Here is a 15,062-nt window from a genome sequence, read left to right on the forward strand (position 1 = left end):
TTCCCCCTGACTAAAAGGTTTCTGCTGCTGACTGTTTTAGTCGTTCCAATCGTAGGGGGAGCGTTGTCTCTGATGCGGATGACGTCAGTATCCCAGATTTGACCAGTGTGAGTTTATTGCATGGAGCCATTATGCAATGTTACAGTTTATGACTAGTGGCTAATACATTACTTATTTTTAAATTAGGAACTTAATTTTCTGCCTAGGAAGTATTTATTTGACTATATTAACACAAAATGCATTTTGTTTTGTTTTTTGAAGCCATCTGTGGAAATTTAAACAAAAATTTATATGTGAAAATTTGCCCCCACAGAACCCATCACCAGCTTCTAAAATTCAATATTTTGCCTGTTTTGTTTTACCTATTTCTTACCCTTTCCTTCTTTTTTTCCCTTTGGAATATTTTAAAGTAAATTCTACAAATATAGTTTATTATGCATCCGAGCATGTGTTTTTGCTGTTAAGAAATTTAAAATAATCCTTTAATACCATCTAATTAATATTCAGTCTATATTCAGATGTTGCTGATCAGTTAGAAATTTTTTCTTTCCTCTGGTTTTGGTGAATGTGTAAAGATCTTGGTAGACTGTTGTGAAGTACAGTGGAGTCGGTTCCGACTCATAGTGACCCTGTACAGGGTTTCCGAGACTAAATCTCTACGGGACACTGTCTTTCTCCTGCCGAACTGATGGTAGTTTCAAACTGCTGACCTTGAGGTTGGCAGCCCGACTCATAACCACTACGCTACCAGAGCTCCTTATGTAATACTTTGTTGTGAAGTGCTGTCTAGTTGGTTCCGACCCTTAGCGACCCTGCATAGGGTTTCCAAGGAGTGACTGGTGAGCTTGAACCACCGAGCTTGTAGTTCAAACGGCTTTGTAATCTGGCGCATTAACCCATACTTAGATGTTACTAATTGATTCTAAATATTTGGATTATGGCATTGTTTTGAAGAAATGTCTCCTCATTGCTTACACAGTCATCAGGAACTGAATTAAGGAAGGATTGTCTAATAGATGTGTTGGCATTTGTCACCATGAAGGAACCCCAACCAGCAGATCAGGATCTACCTGATCTTGAATCTCTGCCTGATTTCCTCTCTGTGACACCTCCCTCCATTGCTGGTATTAGTCTTGTTTTGCCCAGAGGCCATCAGTGTCCTGATTATGAAGCATTTTGGAGGGAATGAGAGACAAACAATGTTTATTAATAGAAGTAGAAATTAATTTTAAATTTTAAATTTTAAATGGAGATAGAACATTTATAAGCCTTCCTCCAATCCTGATGCAGCATTCTTCTTCATATAGTCCAGCTTCTTGGATTATTTGTGCAGCATGAAGATGGAATAAGTATAGTGAAAGAATTTAACTCTGATTTACTACTTTTCTGATTTTAAACTAAATAGTATCCCCTTGTTCTCTTTGAGTAACTGCCTCTTGGCTTATGTACAGCTTCCACCTGAGCACATTTAAGTGTTCTGCAATTCTCATTCTTTGCAGTATTATCTGTAGTTTGCTGTGATCCACACAGTCAAATGCCTTTGTATAGTCAATGAGACACAGGTAAACATTTTTCTTGTAATCTCAACTTTTAGCAAAAATTTCCTTCACATCAGCAATGATATCCTTTCTTCTGTGTCCGCTTACAAATCTGGCTTGAATTTCTGGCAGTTCTGTGTTGATGTTGTAAAATCATGTTCAGCATGATTTTAATTGTATGTGAAATTAATGATATTGTTTTATGATTCAGCATTTCGTTCAATCACCTTTTTTTGAAATAGGCACATATTTGGATCTCTTCTAGTCGGTTGGTCATGTAACTGTCTTCCAAAGTTTTGGGCATAGCTAAATGAGTGCTTCCAACATAGTATTTTCAATTTTGTTTGGGGAGATTATTAAAATTAATTGTTCTTTCACTTGTGGTTGGTATTTGATCTTCTGTTTCCAGGTTCTTTCAAATAGAATTTTTGAGTGGCATTATTAAATAAATATATATAAATGCAGAGGTTAAAAAAGGATTAGAATCTAGTTGCTGCTTTGGACAAATTACACTAAAAATACTTTATTAGACTATGTTGTTGTTGTTGTTGTTAAGTACTGTGGAGTCGGTTCCGACTCAGTGACCCTGCACAGGGTTTCCAAGGCTGTAAATCTTTACAAGAGCAGAAAGCCTCATCTTTCTCCTGTGGAACAGCTGGTAGTTTCAAACTTCTGATCTTGAGATTAGCAGCCCGATTGGTAACCTCTATGCTACCAGAGCTTTTTATATCTTATTATGTTAAACATAATTAAACTTTATTTAATTTCAAAGCATTTCATTTTCTGGCTGATTCTTTGGGTCATCAGTGTCAACATTAGCTTGGCATTGCATGGCAACTATGTGCACTGTATGGCTATTAAAACACGGACTTTGAGAATGCCATGTTTCACTTACCTTTGGAGGTTAAGTGGAAGATAGCACATAATGCAGCACAAGTCTCATAAGTGAGAACTGAAGAGTTTCTGGCCAGGCCACTGCAACTGAAATAACTGGACTGCGGCATGGCTGCTCTAGGTTATTTTTTTTTTTTTTTGCTGCCTTGGCAATCCTGGAGGTTTGGCGCATGATCAGTTTAGATTGCGACAATCGGAATCTGACAGATCACTTAAAGCTATATCAACTTTTCGATGAACACTGGTTCAGTGTTGCAGCCTCTGAAATGTGACACTGTTTCAAACTGATTGTCTATTTCAAAAATGGGTGAGTTTGGGGGTCTCTTCTTGATTAGTTATATGAGGAAGGATTTTAAATAAGATTTACAACAGTGTTTAAATTTCTGAATGCTGCCTTAACTCATTAGCAGAAAAGAATTGGAAAATATTAGCCAGTGCATTTTGCTAGTATAGATGTGATAGGTGATTATTCCTTTCTATGGTAATAACTATCAATCATAAAATAAATTTTGACTTTTGTTATTGTCTACTTCTTTTACATTATTTCAAATGTTTTAAATTTTCATTTTGCTGTTATAAAGTACAAAATAGTATTTCTTTTACTTATATATAGTACTGGTCATCATAGTAAAATGTGTTTACTGAGAGAAAATGAGCATGATGTATGTTAATTGAAGGAAAAGGACAATAACAACTTTTGCGTATGAGGAAGTTAGAGTGAAGTGATCCGAATACAGTCAGCAATACATGTTATGCTTTAATAATTAACTGAGGAAGATTTTCAAACCTTTTCCCTATATTCAACTAGGAAGTTGCGTCTAGGAGTTTGAACTTGTTTATGTATCCATTTAGTTAAATTCCTTTTGTTCCTAGTAGTAATTAGGACAGTATGTGTTGGAAAACAATATAAACTCTGGAATTAAAATTGTGATTTAGATCCAGATTTTATAGTTGTTTTAAGTTTCAGCAAAATCTTTTACCTCTGAGTTTCTTTTTCCTTTGTTATCGAGTGAGGTTTTGGATTAGACCGCCAAGATTCCTCCCTTCTCAAAACACTTTCTGAAGCAACCTTAAGACCTATCAGCAGAAGACAGGTTAAATCAGTTTTGGTATTTCCAGATAATAGGATGCTCTTAAGTGAGTTGAAGTCTAAAAGTAGTGATGGATGATGGAGTATGACTAATTTTCTCATTCTTCCAGTGAAGTGTGATTCCTTTTATATGCCCCGTGCTGTTCTTTGTATTAGAAGCACAAACGAGAACAAGGCACACAATAGAGCTTGGTTTGTAGAGGGAGATCAGAAACAAATACTGAAGAAAGATTATGGTGGTGATGGTGCTGTTAAGTGCCGTTGGTAGTGATAAATGCTATGTAGGAAATGAGTGACAGTATTTTCTTTAATCTCTTTAACTTAGTAAAGAAGAAAAAGATGTAGAATGTGTGTGGGATACTGTTAGGATTTTTAAAAAGGTTGGAGTTTGTTTGCCTTTGGAGAGAGGGGTTGGAAGTGAGGGGAGGTTATGGTGTGATGAGGATTGATGTCTATCACTCATGTCCTTTAGACTGAATTTTTTGAGTGGAGGGCCTACATGTGATTTATTAAGCACAAACCGACAGCTGAATCCTTAATGCTGTAGGGAATTTTTTAAAAAGTAATTTTATTTTTGTTGTGGTTGTTGAAAATACACAAAGCAAAACATAAACCCTTCAAACAATTTCTACATGTGACAACACTGATTACATTTTTTTAATTTAAGTTGTGCAACCACTCTCATCCTCTTTTTCCAGATTGTTCTTCCCTAATTAATATAAACTCACTACCCCTAAGCGTTCTTCTTCTCTCACTTTTCAAGTTACTATTGTCAGTTTGGTTCCATAGGGGTAGTTTTTTAAAAGAGCGCAATGTTCGAGGCAGACATTTTTTTTTTTTTTTTAAGCTAAACCAGCATTTGTTTGAAAAAGACTTCAGGGGACATTTTTGGTTTCAAGTTTAAAGATAATCTTAGGGCAATAGCTTTGAGGGTTCATCCAGGCTCTGTGCCTCCAGAAAGCCTGGTTTTATGAAAACTTGAATGTCAGTTTTGCTGCCTATGTCCCTTTTAATGAGGATTCTGCTGTCAAATCTTTGATCAAAACCTTCATTAACAATAGCTGGGCACCATCAGTTTTTCTGGTCTCATGACAAAGGAGGCAGTTATTCATAGAGGCAGTTAGCCATGCACTTCCGGGAGCATATTTTTCATGATGTATTTGACTTGCTGTATTCCAGTCTGATTTTTTTTCCCCCTTATTGTAGTTCAAACCTACATATCCTGTGTTTTCATAATGTTTAGAAATAAAAATTTTTGACTTTTGATTTCATCAGACATTCCCTTTTGGTAGATACAGTTGTGCTGCTAATACTCAAGTTTATGTTGTTTTCTTTAATGTGTTTTAATTATGAAAAAAAATGTATCTGAAAATTCTTAACTTTTGAGTAAACACAGTGTGCTTGCTTCATGTCTTCCGTAGGATAAGAGTGAAAGTTTTTGACATCTTTTCTTATATGGCTCGACTTTTGTTTCAGTTTTTGTGTGTTTACTTTAAGTTCTGAACTCCACTGAACTCAAAGAACTCAAATGAGTCCCTTTATTTCTTTAAAAAAAAGGAAAACCAACATGCTAAGCATCTTTTCTGATTTTATCCTTGTTCTTTTCTAGTTGGATGAAAAATCTGACAAACAGTATGCTGAAACTTACACAAGGGTAAGTATATGTTCCTAAGGGAATTAAGTTCTCAAGGTCAATGAAACTTTCTTGTGTTCCATTTTTTATTTTACTACTGTTGGAGTGAAAAGGCGCTACCCTTCCTCCCTTCATCCATTTCCTGTCCTTGACCCCCCAAAATTCCTTCGAAGTTGAATCATGTGAAGCATTTTATTTCCTTGCATGTCATTTGTTTAGCTTTTGGCTGCTCTTCTGATTTTTCTTCCTCTAGAAATTGATCCTGAGAAGCCATTAAGCACTGAAAATGAAACGGCTTTAGGAATGATGGGCACAAATTCTAAGTTACTTTTTCTTTTATAAACTACTTATTATAACTCATTTCTGGGAGTTGCTTTGTGTATGATTCTCTTGTAGAAGTAGCTTTAGAAAGTCATCTTTGGGAAATAATTTAGCAGGATTAATTTTATGCTATTTTCAAGACAGATCTTCTAGTTTTGTAGAACAGAAATATAATGTGAGCCACAAATATAAGCCACGAATGCCAGTTTGTTTCCTTGTAGTCCCAGTAAAAGGCAAAAATAGGTAAATTTCACTGTATCCAAAATGTTATATTTCAATTTGGAATCCATATGAAAAGTTGTTAATATCTGACACCTTTTCCTCCTGCACTAAATCTGAAATTTGGTGTGTATTTTACACTTAGAAGACATCTCAGTTTAGACTAGCCACATTTCAAATGCTCAATACTCGTATCATACTAGACTGTACTGCTTTATATCATTTATTAGTAATAGCATATTCTCACATTTAAAGTAATTTTGGGAAGAGCAGTCTACATTTAGAGTGATACACAGTGTTGATGCTCAGCTTGCAAATAGTATCTCCATCTTACTCAACAATTTTTAAGATGCATGTTGAAGAACTTAGGACTCTTATACCAATTACATGTTTTAAAATGGTTTATTTGAAATTGTTCTGATACGCTGATTCCAGTGTTGTTTATAATATAGCAAAGATAAACTTAGAATACAAACAAATAATCTCCCACAGAAACCAGTTCCTTTTTTAAGTTGCTGTAAATTTTAGATACGATAAGGGGTTGGAGTTAAGTTATGCTTGGTATGCTTGAGCCCTTTTCTGGGTACTCCTCCCCCCAGAGCTAGTGTAAGTTGCCTGTAGATTGTATTTGTACCTTCTTCATCTACACTATATTGATAATGAGGAGGCTTCAAAAAGTTCATGGTAAAATTCCATTACCTTTCAATTTTGTTTTTTCCACTAACTTTTTCAACCCTCTCATAGGTTCACCTGAAATCTATGTTACTTTCCATCACTCTTCTGCGCCACCCTCCTGCCCCATTTTTAGTTTCCACAGCAAACATATTTTGAGAGAAACAAGCCTTAGAAGTGTTGTATTTCTTTTTCTCTAGCCTTCATCTCGAAATTCTGCCTCAGCAACAACCCCTCTAAGTGGGAACTCATCCAGACGAGGAAGTGGGGACACCAGCAGCTTCCTAGACCCAGACACTTCATTAAGTGAATTGCGGGTAAACTGCAGTGTTTGATTTGCTTTTTCCCCCCCAAAACAGCCTTTGGCTGCTTTGCAGTGTACTATATACTAGAACTTTTAACTTTCGAAATGATTTAGTAGAAAGGAGAGATACAAGGTTTTTAAAAAATTGCTAATACAATAAAAAAATGTGACTTAGATGTTCCAAAGGTAGGTGATTAGTGAGTTCTTTTTTCCTTTCTGTTTCCGGAAAAATTGATGACATGTGAATCAGTTCTGCTAATTCACAAATGCCAAAAAAGTTGTCATTTATGTAAAGGTAATTCTCTCAGAACTCAGTGGCCATATATTAAAAGGAAAATTTGTAAATGTACAAGAAGCCAGACCCTGGGAATTATTAGTCTTTGGAGTCATTGGTACTATTTAGCTACTTGAATATAGTCATCTGTCAATTTTTCATGATAATCTAAGTGTGCTAATATTTGGTATAACAGAAATATCTGTAGAAAATTAAAAACATATTTGACCTATTTAACTGAGTCTACATCCTTATTAAGAGCCCTGGTGGCACAGTAGTTAAACACATGGCTGGTAACTGAAAGTTTGGTGGTTTGAACCCACCATATGCTCCAAGAGAGAAAGATGTGGCAGTCTGTAAAGATTATAGCTAAGAAACCCTATGGGCTAGTCCTACTGGAGTCCTGGTGTGGTGCTGTAGAATAAACACTGGACTAAAAGGTCAGTTTTAATGATAAGGTTAGTGGAAACAGCCCCTCCTGGAAAACCCTATACAAGGTCACTATGAGTAGGAGCCAACTCAGTGGCACTTAGCAACACTACAACAGCAGCTTATCAAAAGATAAGAATTTAAAATTTTTATTTGAATGCCTGTTTACTGCATCTACGATTTGTTAAGAATAAGAGAGAGATAAAAAGAAAATTTTATTTGCTCAACATTTATTGAGCGCTTGACCCCGGAGATAAATGCATTGAAACCCTTCTAACCTTCAGGAGCGCATTGTCTCACAGAGAAGACAAAGTGTTAAATACTACTAGTAAAACAAGGTGGGTGGGACTAAGGGAATTCTGAGAACTCTTATCTAAATTGCAATAGAAGATTGGCTTTTCAGAGGAGACAAACTATCTAAGGTTTGGAGGAAGAATAAAAATTAACCAGGCAAAGAAGTTGGAGAGGGAGGGCTTTCTTAAAGAGCTGCATTTAAACAACTAAGTTGGCCAAATGGAAGGATGAGAAGTGAGGAGTAGTGATGGCTGAGAGTGAAGGCTGGAGAAGTAAGAGGAATCAAATCATGAAGTATTCTTGTATGCTAGTTTAAAAGAACTTTATTTAACTTTATTGTGACAACTGTAGGGTATTAAATAGAGGAATGATGCTATTTGACTTACATTTTTAAAGGTAACTTTTAGCACAATGTAGGAACTGTTGGAGGCCAGGAGAATAGTAATCCAGGTTATGTATGAGGGTATTTCAGTGGGAATGGAGAAGTCGGATGTGCTTTCAGAGGACTTTTAGAGGCTAAAGAGAATAATAAGACTTTGTGATGGATTTGATATGGGTGTGGAAGGAATCGTGGCTCTCTTTTAGAGTTTTGACTTGGATGACTGGATTAATAGCATATCTTGTCTGGCAGGAAGGCAGAATATAACAACAAAAGGTGTAGGAGAGGAAGTGATGATGAGTTCTGTTTTAGCAGAATTTACTTTGTGGTCTCCCCATGATCCAGAAGGCAGATGAAGAGTTAGTCATTCTTTGTGCCTTTGGGAGTTGAACCATGGGATTTTGATACCTCTTTCTTACTTAGTATCATTCTTGTATATACACACGAGGCCACATCACCAACACAGGAGTGTAGAAAAACCAAAAGGTAAAGATATGGGGCTGAAACCCTGGGATCCACCCACATTTAAGAATCTAATGCAACTGTAAGGAAACTGGGAATGCTAAAGAGAGATTAGGAAACCCCTGAGGGTGGAAAAGAAGCCAAGGGTGGAGAGTTTCAAGAAAGGGGGAGTGTAGGGTTGGTTAAGGGAATACAGCGACCAAATGCAGGAAGAACCACTAGTTTTAGTAGAATACTGGTATGGCCTGAGGCCAGTGTACTGTGGCGGCATAATACTTATAAACCAGTATGGGAGGATGGGAGTTGGTTGGGCAGTAGGTAGAGGGATTAAGAGAATGTTTTTATTTCCTCTTAAAGATGGAATTGTAATGTTTCTTGATTGGATTGAGCCAGGACAGTCAGAACTTGAAGTGGCAAAGCAAGTGCCTGAGTAGTTGAGAGAGGAGCCCAGGACTCAGATGAAGGGACTTCCCACCCACTGATAGAGGAGGCAAGGATAGGAAGTGCCTGAGTAAGATTTTAAGCTGGGTAGTAGAAGGTGTCTGGGTTATGAAATAGGCTGTGTGCTGGGATGGAGGGGAGGTGAAGATTTGAAACAGTGACAGTATAGGAGAGCTGTAAATATTTACTGAGCTCTTCCTATGTACCAGGCATAAGGTCTCAAGATTCATAGGTGAAAAAGATAAACTCTTGTCCTAGGTGCAACAGTCTAGTGAGAATAAAAGATAAGATGACAAAGGCTGCTAGCTTTAGATTTCCTTGTTATTTCTTAACACTGGCCACTTGAGGAAGTGAGACTTTTGTATCCCAGTACCGGGCTTCTAATCAGGTCTTCCATGAATTAACGTCTGTTGAATGCATCAATGAATAAAAAGACAAATCTACCAGGAGGAAATGAAGGGGTAACAAAAGTGCAATACAAAAAAAATCTATGTAGTTGAGTTTAAAACTGATCCAGCATTAATTACAATATTGTATTTAGGGTCCTTCAGTAGTTATTTCCTACCGTAATGTAACAGGGTCAGGTATAAGGGAGATAATATTTTCCATTTAAAATGATCTTATATGGATTATGGTAACATTTGGAGCAAATGCTTTTCTTCTCATCACTTAAATAGAGTCCTCAGAATAGAATATCTCATTTAACAGTGTGTTTGTTCAAAATGTTTATTTAATGTTCCTCCTTTTACTTATTTATTGTTGTCAGTAACAAAGTCATAGAAAGATAACTTTGTTTATAATTACTTATTACACTTTAAAATGTCTGAGCAAATCATTAAAATTTGTTATTTGCAATTAATTTCCTATATATTTTACTAGGTTTAGGCAAAACGTTATATAAAGTGAAATTTTATATGTAAGTATCTTACGAAGTTTTTAAAATTGTATATTAAAAAATATTGCAATCTGTATAGCTTTTCTTCATAAATAGACCGATACTCCATTTGTGAAAGCTGTTTTCAACAGAAGTTAATGCCAAGAAAATATTTAGCAGTTTAGATGTATTATTCCATACTCTCTCATTTCTAGTATCGATTGACTCCTTTTATTCTTTTTAGTGATGTAGAGTGATTTATGTTTATGTACTTTGATTTCTCTGCTTTTAGTCTGAATATTTAAAAGTAATTCACATTTTTATCTGAATCTTTTGATACTTATGATATGTTTGTTCGTGGTTTTAAGCAATGATTCATTCCTATGTCCTGCAGGATATCTATGACCTTAAGGACCAGATACAGGATGTAGAAGGGAGATACATGCAGGGGCTTAAAGAACTAAAGGTATCAGGGCCCATTTTGCAGCCCAAGCATGCTCTTTATATACAGAAGTGTTGGTAATGGTGGTTTCATGAGTTCTATTAACCCCACTGCACATAGCTTTACTAACAGTGTTTGTCTATCAAGCATGTGCTTAACCTGCAATGTACAGGAAAGGTGAACTTTCAATCTTTGCTTCTGTTTCAGTGTTCAGTATAGTTTTTGAAATACTTAGTGAAAGATATTACACCTTATGGTTTTTAAATTTTGCCATATACTACCTGTCTCTTGTGTCTTATCCATACAAAATCAAATTGGGTAAAGGCCTATAAAAGTATTTTAAGGATATTTTTATTGAGATTTTAACCTTAAAATTCTTCCAAGCTAAATGGAGAAGTGTTGCTATTTCTCACATCAAATTCAGTCAATTTTAAAGCAGCAGGTGGAAGCAACTAAAGGAGCATTAATATAAATAATATCTCCTCTGCAGGAAAGATCCTTAAGGCATGGAATATTCACCACACTGAAAGATAGTCACCAAACTGATAGAACTGAAGAGGTCTGGGGTCAGGGAGATTGGTCAAGGGAGACTTTCACTTTATCTGTATTCCTTGTTTTTTCTTCCCAATGAAAATGTTGCCACGTTTTGGTTGTTGTTGCTGTTAGGTGCCAACTAATAGCAACCTCCTGTGCACATCACAATGCAACGCTGCCTGATCTTGCGCCATAGTCACAGTTTTTGTTGTGTTTGAGCCCATTGTTGCTGCTGCTATCAACCTGTCTCCTTGGGTGGGGGGGGGTCTTCCTCTTTTCTTACTGACCCTCTACTTTGCACGCGGTCCCTCCTGATAACATGTCTGAAGTATGAGAGACCAAGTCTCTCCTTCAGTCCTTCTAAGTATATCACTGCTCTATTACTTCCAACACAGATGGTTTCTTTTAGCACCGTGTTTTGCTTACAAACTTTTTGAAAACAGGTATTACTGCATCTGTGAGATAACATTTCAGAATGGTTCTGTAGGATAAGCACTGGACTGCTATCTTCAGGGTTGGCTGTTCAAATCCAACAGCTGCTCCTTGGAAACCCTATAAAGGGTTGCTGTGAGTCAGAATCGACTTGGTGGTACTTAATAACAACAACAACAACAAAATAGTTTTCACTATTTATTGACTGGGAATCCTGGTGTGGTGTTAGACTGCATTGTTGGTTTGAACTGCAGCATCGGCGATTCAAGCTCACCAGCTGCAACTCTGAAACCCTGTACAGGGTTGCTATGAGTCTGAACTTACTAGATGGCACTTAACAACATTTTCTGACTATATGACCAACCTTAAGTTACTTAGCCCATCAGTCCATTTTCTCATCTCTACTTTGGAGATGATAATGATCTGATAGAGTTGCTGAAAAAATTAAATGTAATTTAATCTTCTGTCAGTGTATTGTACTGTGGTGGCTTGTATGTTGCTGTGATGCTGGAAGTTATACCACCAGTGTTTTAGATACCAGAAGGATCACCCATACTGGCCAGGTTTCAGGGGAGCTTCCAGAGTCAGACAGACAAGGAAGAAGGAGAGGCAGACTCCTTAGGAATGGTTATTGTCAGATGTAGTGGTCAAAGTTCAACCATTTCAAGAGGTAGCAGCATATGATCAAGAACCAGTGGGTACTGAAGAAAGAAGTTCAAGCTGTTCTGAATCCATGGGTGATAAACAAGACTTCAGGAATCAGTGGAATACAAATTGAAATCTTTAAGCAAATTGATGCAGAACTGGAGAAATTCAGTCATCTATGCCAAGAAATTTGAAAGACAGCTACCTGGCCAACTGATTAAAATGGATACATATTTTTGCCCATTTCAAAGAGAGGTGACCCTGTGGAATGTAAAAATCACTGAGTGAAATGACTAATATCACATGCAAGTAAATTTTGCTGAAGATAATTCAATAATGGTTTTACCAGTATATTGACAGCGAACTGCCAGAAATTCAAGCTGGATTCAGAAGAGGAGAATATCAGAAAGATGTTTACTTGTGCTTTATTGACTATGCAAAGACTTTCTCGACTGTGTGGGTCATGACACACTATGATAATATTGTAAAGAATGAGAATCCCAGAAAGCTTAATTGTGCTTATGAGTAACATGTATATAGACCAAGAGACAGTTCAAACATAACGACTGGATACTGAATGGTTTAAAATAAGAAAAGGTATGCACCAGAGTTGTATCCTTTCACCATACTTTATCAGTTTGTATGCTGAGCAAATAGTCTGCGAAGCTGAATTATATGAGGAAGAATGTAACATCAGGATTTGTGGAAGACTCATTAGCAACTTGTGACATGCAGCTATTACAATCTTGTTTCCTGGAAGCCAAGAGGAGTTAAAAGTATTGATGAAGATCAAAGACTGTAGTCTTCAGTATGGATTGTACTTCAATGTAAAGAAAATAAACATTTTTATACGTGGACAGTAAATAACATCATGATAAATGGAAAAAGATTGAAGTTATCAAAAACTTCATTTTCCTTGAATGCACAATCAACACTTATGGAAGCAGTAGTCAGAAAACCAAATAATGTATTATATTAGGTACATCTGCTGCACAAGACCTCTTTAAACTGTTCCATAGGAAAGATTCCAGGATAAAGATATGGCTGACCCAAGCCATGGTATTTTTAATAGCCTCATGTGCTGTGAAAATTGGACAGTAAGTAAGAAAGATTGTAGAATAATTGATTTGTTTGAAGTATGCTATTGAAGAATTATGAAAGTACCATGAACTGCCACTAAATCAAACAGATGTTGGAAGAAATAAGTCAGAATGCTCTTTAGAAGGAAGGATGGTGAGACTTCATCTTTCACACTTTAGACATGTTATCAGGAGGAACCAGTCTCTATCATTCTTGGTAAAATGTAGGATCAGCCCCAAAGAGGAAGACCCGCAGGGAAGGTTTGACACAGTGGCAGCAACAACGGACTTCAACATAGTAAGAATTGTGAAGCAGGCCCAGAACCATGGCAGTGTTTTGATCTGTTCTGTATAGGGTCACTATGAGTCTGAATCGACTTGATGGCACCTAACAACAACAATAATAAAAGCATGCAGATTCTTAATAATGTTTGCTCTTATTAGATATAACTGATATGACATTATTCAAGAATGAATTGCCCCCCCCCCCAAAAAAAAAAAGAATTGGCAAAGAAAATACAGTTTTTAAAACTTTTTATTGTGAATTGAGTCAATGTGTACAGATCAAATCTTGAATTTGAATTTACATTGAATCATATACTTCATTTCATCTCAGTGTGTTTGATCCCACTTCCTCCCTCTGATTCTTATTTCCATTCTACTCTTCTCCACAGCCCTTTTCTTCTTTGTCATTAGGTAAAATTTGCCCTAATGAAAATTGAGCCAGGAGGGTGAATTCATTTCCATATCTGCAGGATGGCCAAGGGTCATTGTCTCAGGTTCCTCCAGTCTCTTTCTGAGTAGTTGTTGTTGTTGTTGTTAAGTAGCAGGGGAATTGATTCCCACTCATAGTGACCCTGCATAGGGTTTCCAAGGCTGCAAATCTTTACAAGAACAGAAAGTCTCATCTTTCTCCAGCGGAACAGCTGGCAGTTTCAAATTGCCAACCGTATTCGTAACCATTATGCTACCAGAGCTACGTAAACCTGGTCTTTTTGTAATTTTGAATTTTATTCCAAGGTGAAAAAAATTCAACCTTATTATGAAAGTCACATATATACCGTGTTCAATATGTGTACCATATTCAAAATGAATACTGAACTACAAAGAATTTCAGATTGTTGAGTAGTTGTTTAGGCTCATTAACTAACTAAAGTCTGATTTCCACACAGCATGTTTACACTCATTTGAATTTGTACCTTTAAAAAATTACAAATTATTCTTTGTAAAAATATTTTAAGTTAAAGCAAAACTAGTTAAATTCATAAATATTAAATTCTCAAGGGCTAAGGAATGGTATACATTGCTGTTGTTGCTATTACGAGTTGGTTCCAACTCATAGCAGCCCTGTATAGGGTTTTCAAGGATTGGCTGGTGAGTTTGAACTGCCAACCTTGTGGTTATCCCCTGCCAATCCAGTGCTCATCCTACAGCACCACACCATACATTTCTGACATGTTGTTGTTAGGTGCCATTGAGTCGGTACTGATTCATGGCGACTTTATGCACAGCAGAATGAAACACTGCCCGATCCTGGGCCTACCTTACTACTGTTGCCACGCTTGAGTCCATCAGTGCTGCCATTTGGCCAGTGCATCTCGTTGGGGGTCTTCCTCCTTTATTCTGAGCCTCCACCTTATCAAACATGATATCCTGCTCCAGCGACTGGTCCCTCCTGGCAATATGCCCAAAGTGTGAGAGACGAAGTTCTGCCATCTTGGTGTCCAAGGAGCACTCTGGCTGTACTTCTTCCAAAATGGATCTATTGGTTCTTTTGGCAGCCCATGGCACTTTTCAATATTCTCCTCCAACACCATAACTCAAAAGCATCAATTCTTCTACGGCCTTCCTTATTCACTCTCCAGCTTTCACATGCCTATGAGGTTATTAAAAATACCATGGCTTGGATCAGTTGCACCTTAGTCCTCAAGCATCTTTGCTCTTCAACACCTTATAAAGGTCTTGTGCAGCAGATTTGCCTAATGCAATACGTTGTTTGATTTCTTGACTGCTGCTTCTGTGAGTGTTGATAGTTGATCCAAGATAAATTAAGTCCTTGACCTCAATCTTTTCTTTGTTGATAAGAATGTTGTTTATTGGTCCAGT

General features: G+C 36.8%; 1 protein-coding gene across 4 annotated transcripts in view; it reads left to right on the plus strand.

Moving 5' to 3' along the window:
* The window catches only part of LRRFIP2 (leucine rich repeat (in FLII) interacting protein 2), a 125,225-nt gene that overhangs the window by 60,111 nt on the left and 50,052 nt on the right, over positions 1-15,062 (plus strand). For 2 of the 4 annotated variants that reach the window (XM_006869161.1, XM_006869163.1), the window contains 2 exons: positions 5,132-5,176; positions 6,568-6,684. In XM_006869161.1, coding sequence (XP_006869223.1) covers positions 5,132-5,176; positions 6,568-6,684 — 162 coding nt within the window. Of the gene's footprint in view, positions 1-17; positions 108-5,131; positions 5,177-6,567; positions 6,685-10,218; positions 10,291-15,062 lie in introns of all 4 variants that reach the window. The other 2 variants (XM_006869160.1, XM_006869162.1) reach the window with 2 other exon arrangements.

Source organism: Chrysochloris asiatica, unplaced genomic scaffold (genome assembly GCF_000296735.1).
Source record: "Chrysochloris asiatica unplaced genomic scaffold, ChrAsi1.0 scaffold00127, whole genome shotgun sequence".
In the NCBI taxonomy this organism is placed as follows: domain Eukaryota; kingdom Metazoa; phylum Chordata; class Mammalia; order Afrosoricida; family Chrysochloridae; genus Chrysochloris; species Chrysochloris asiatica.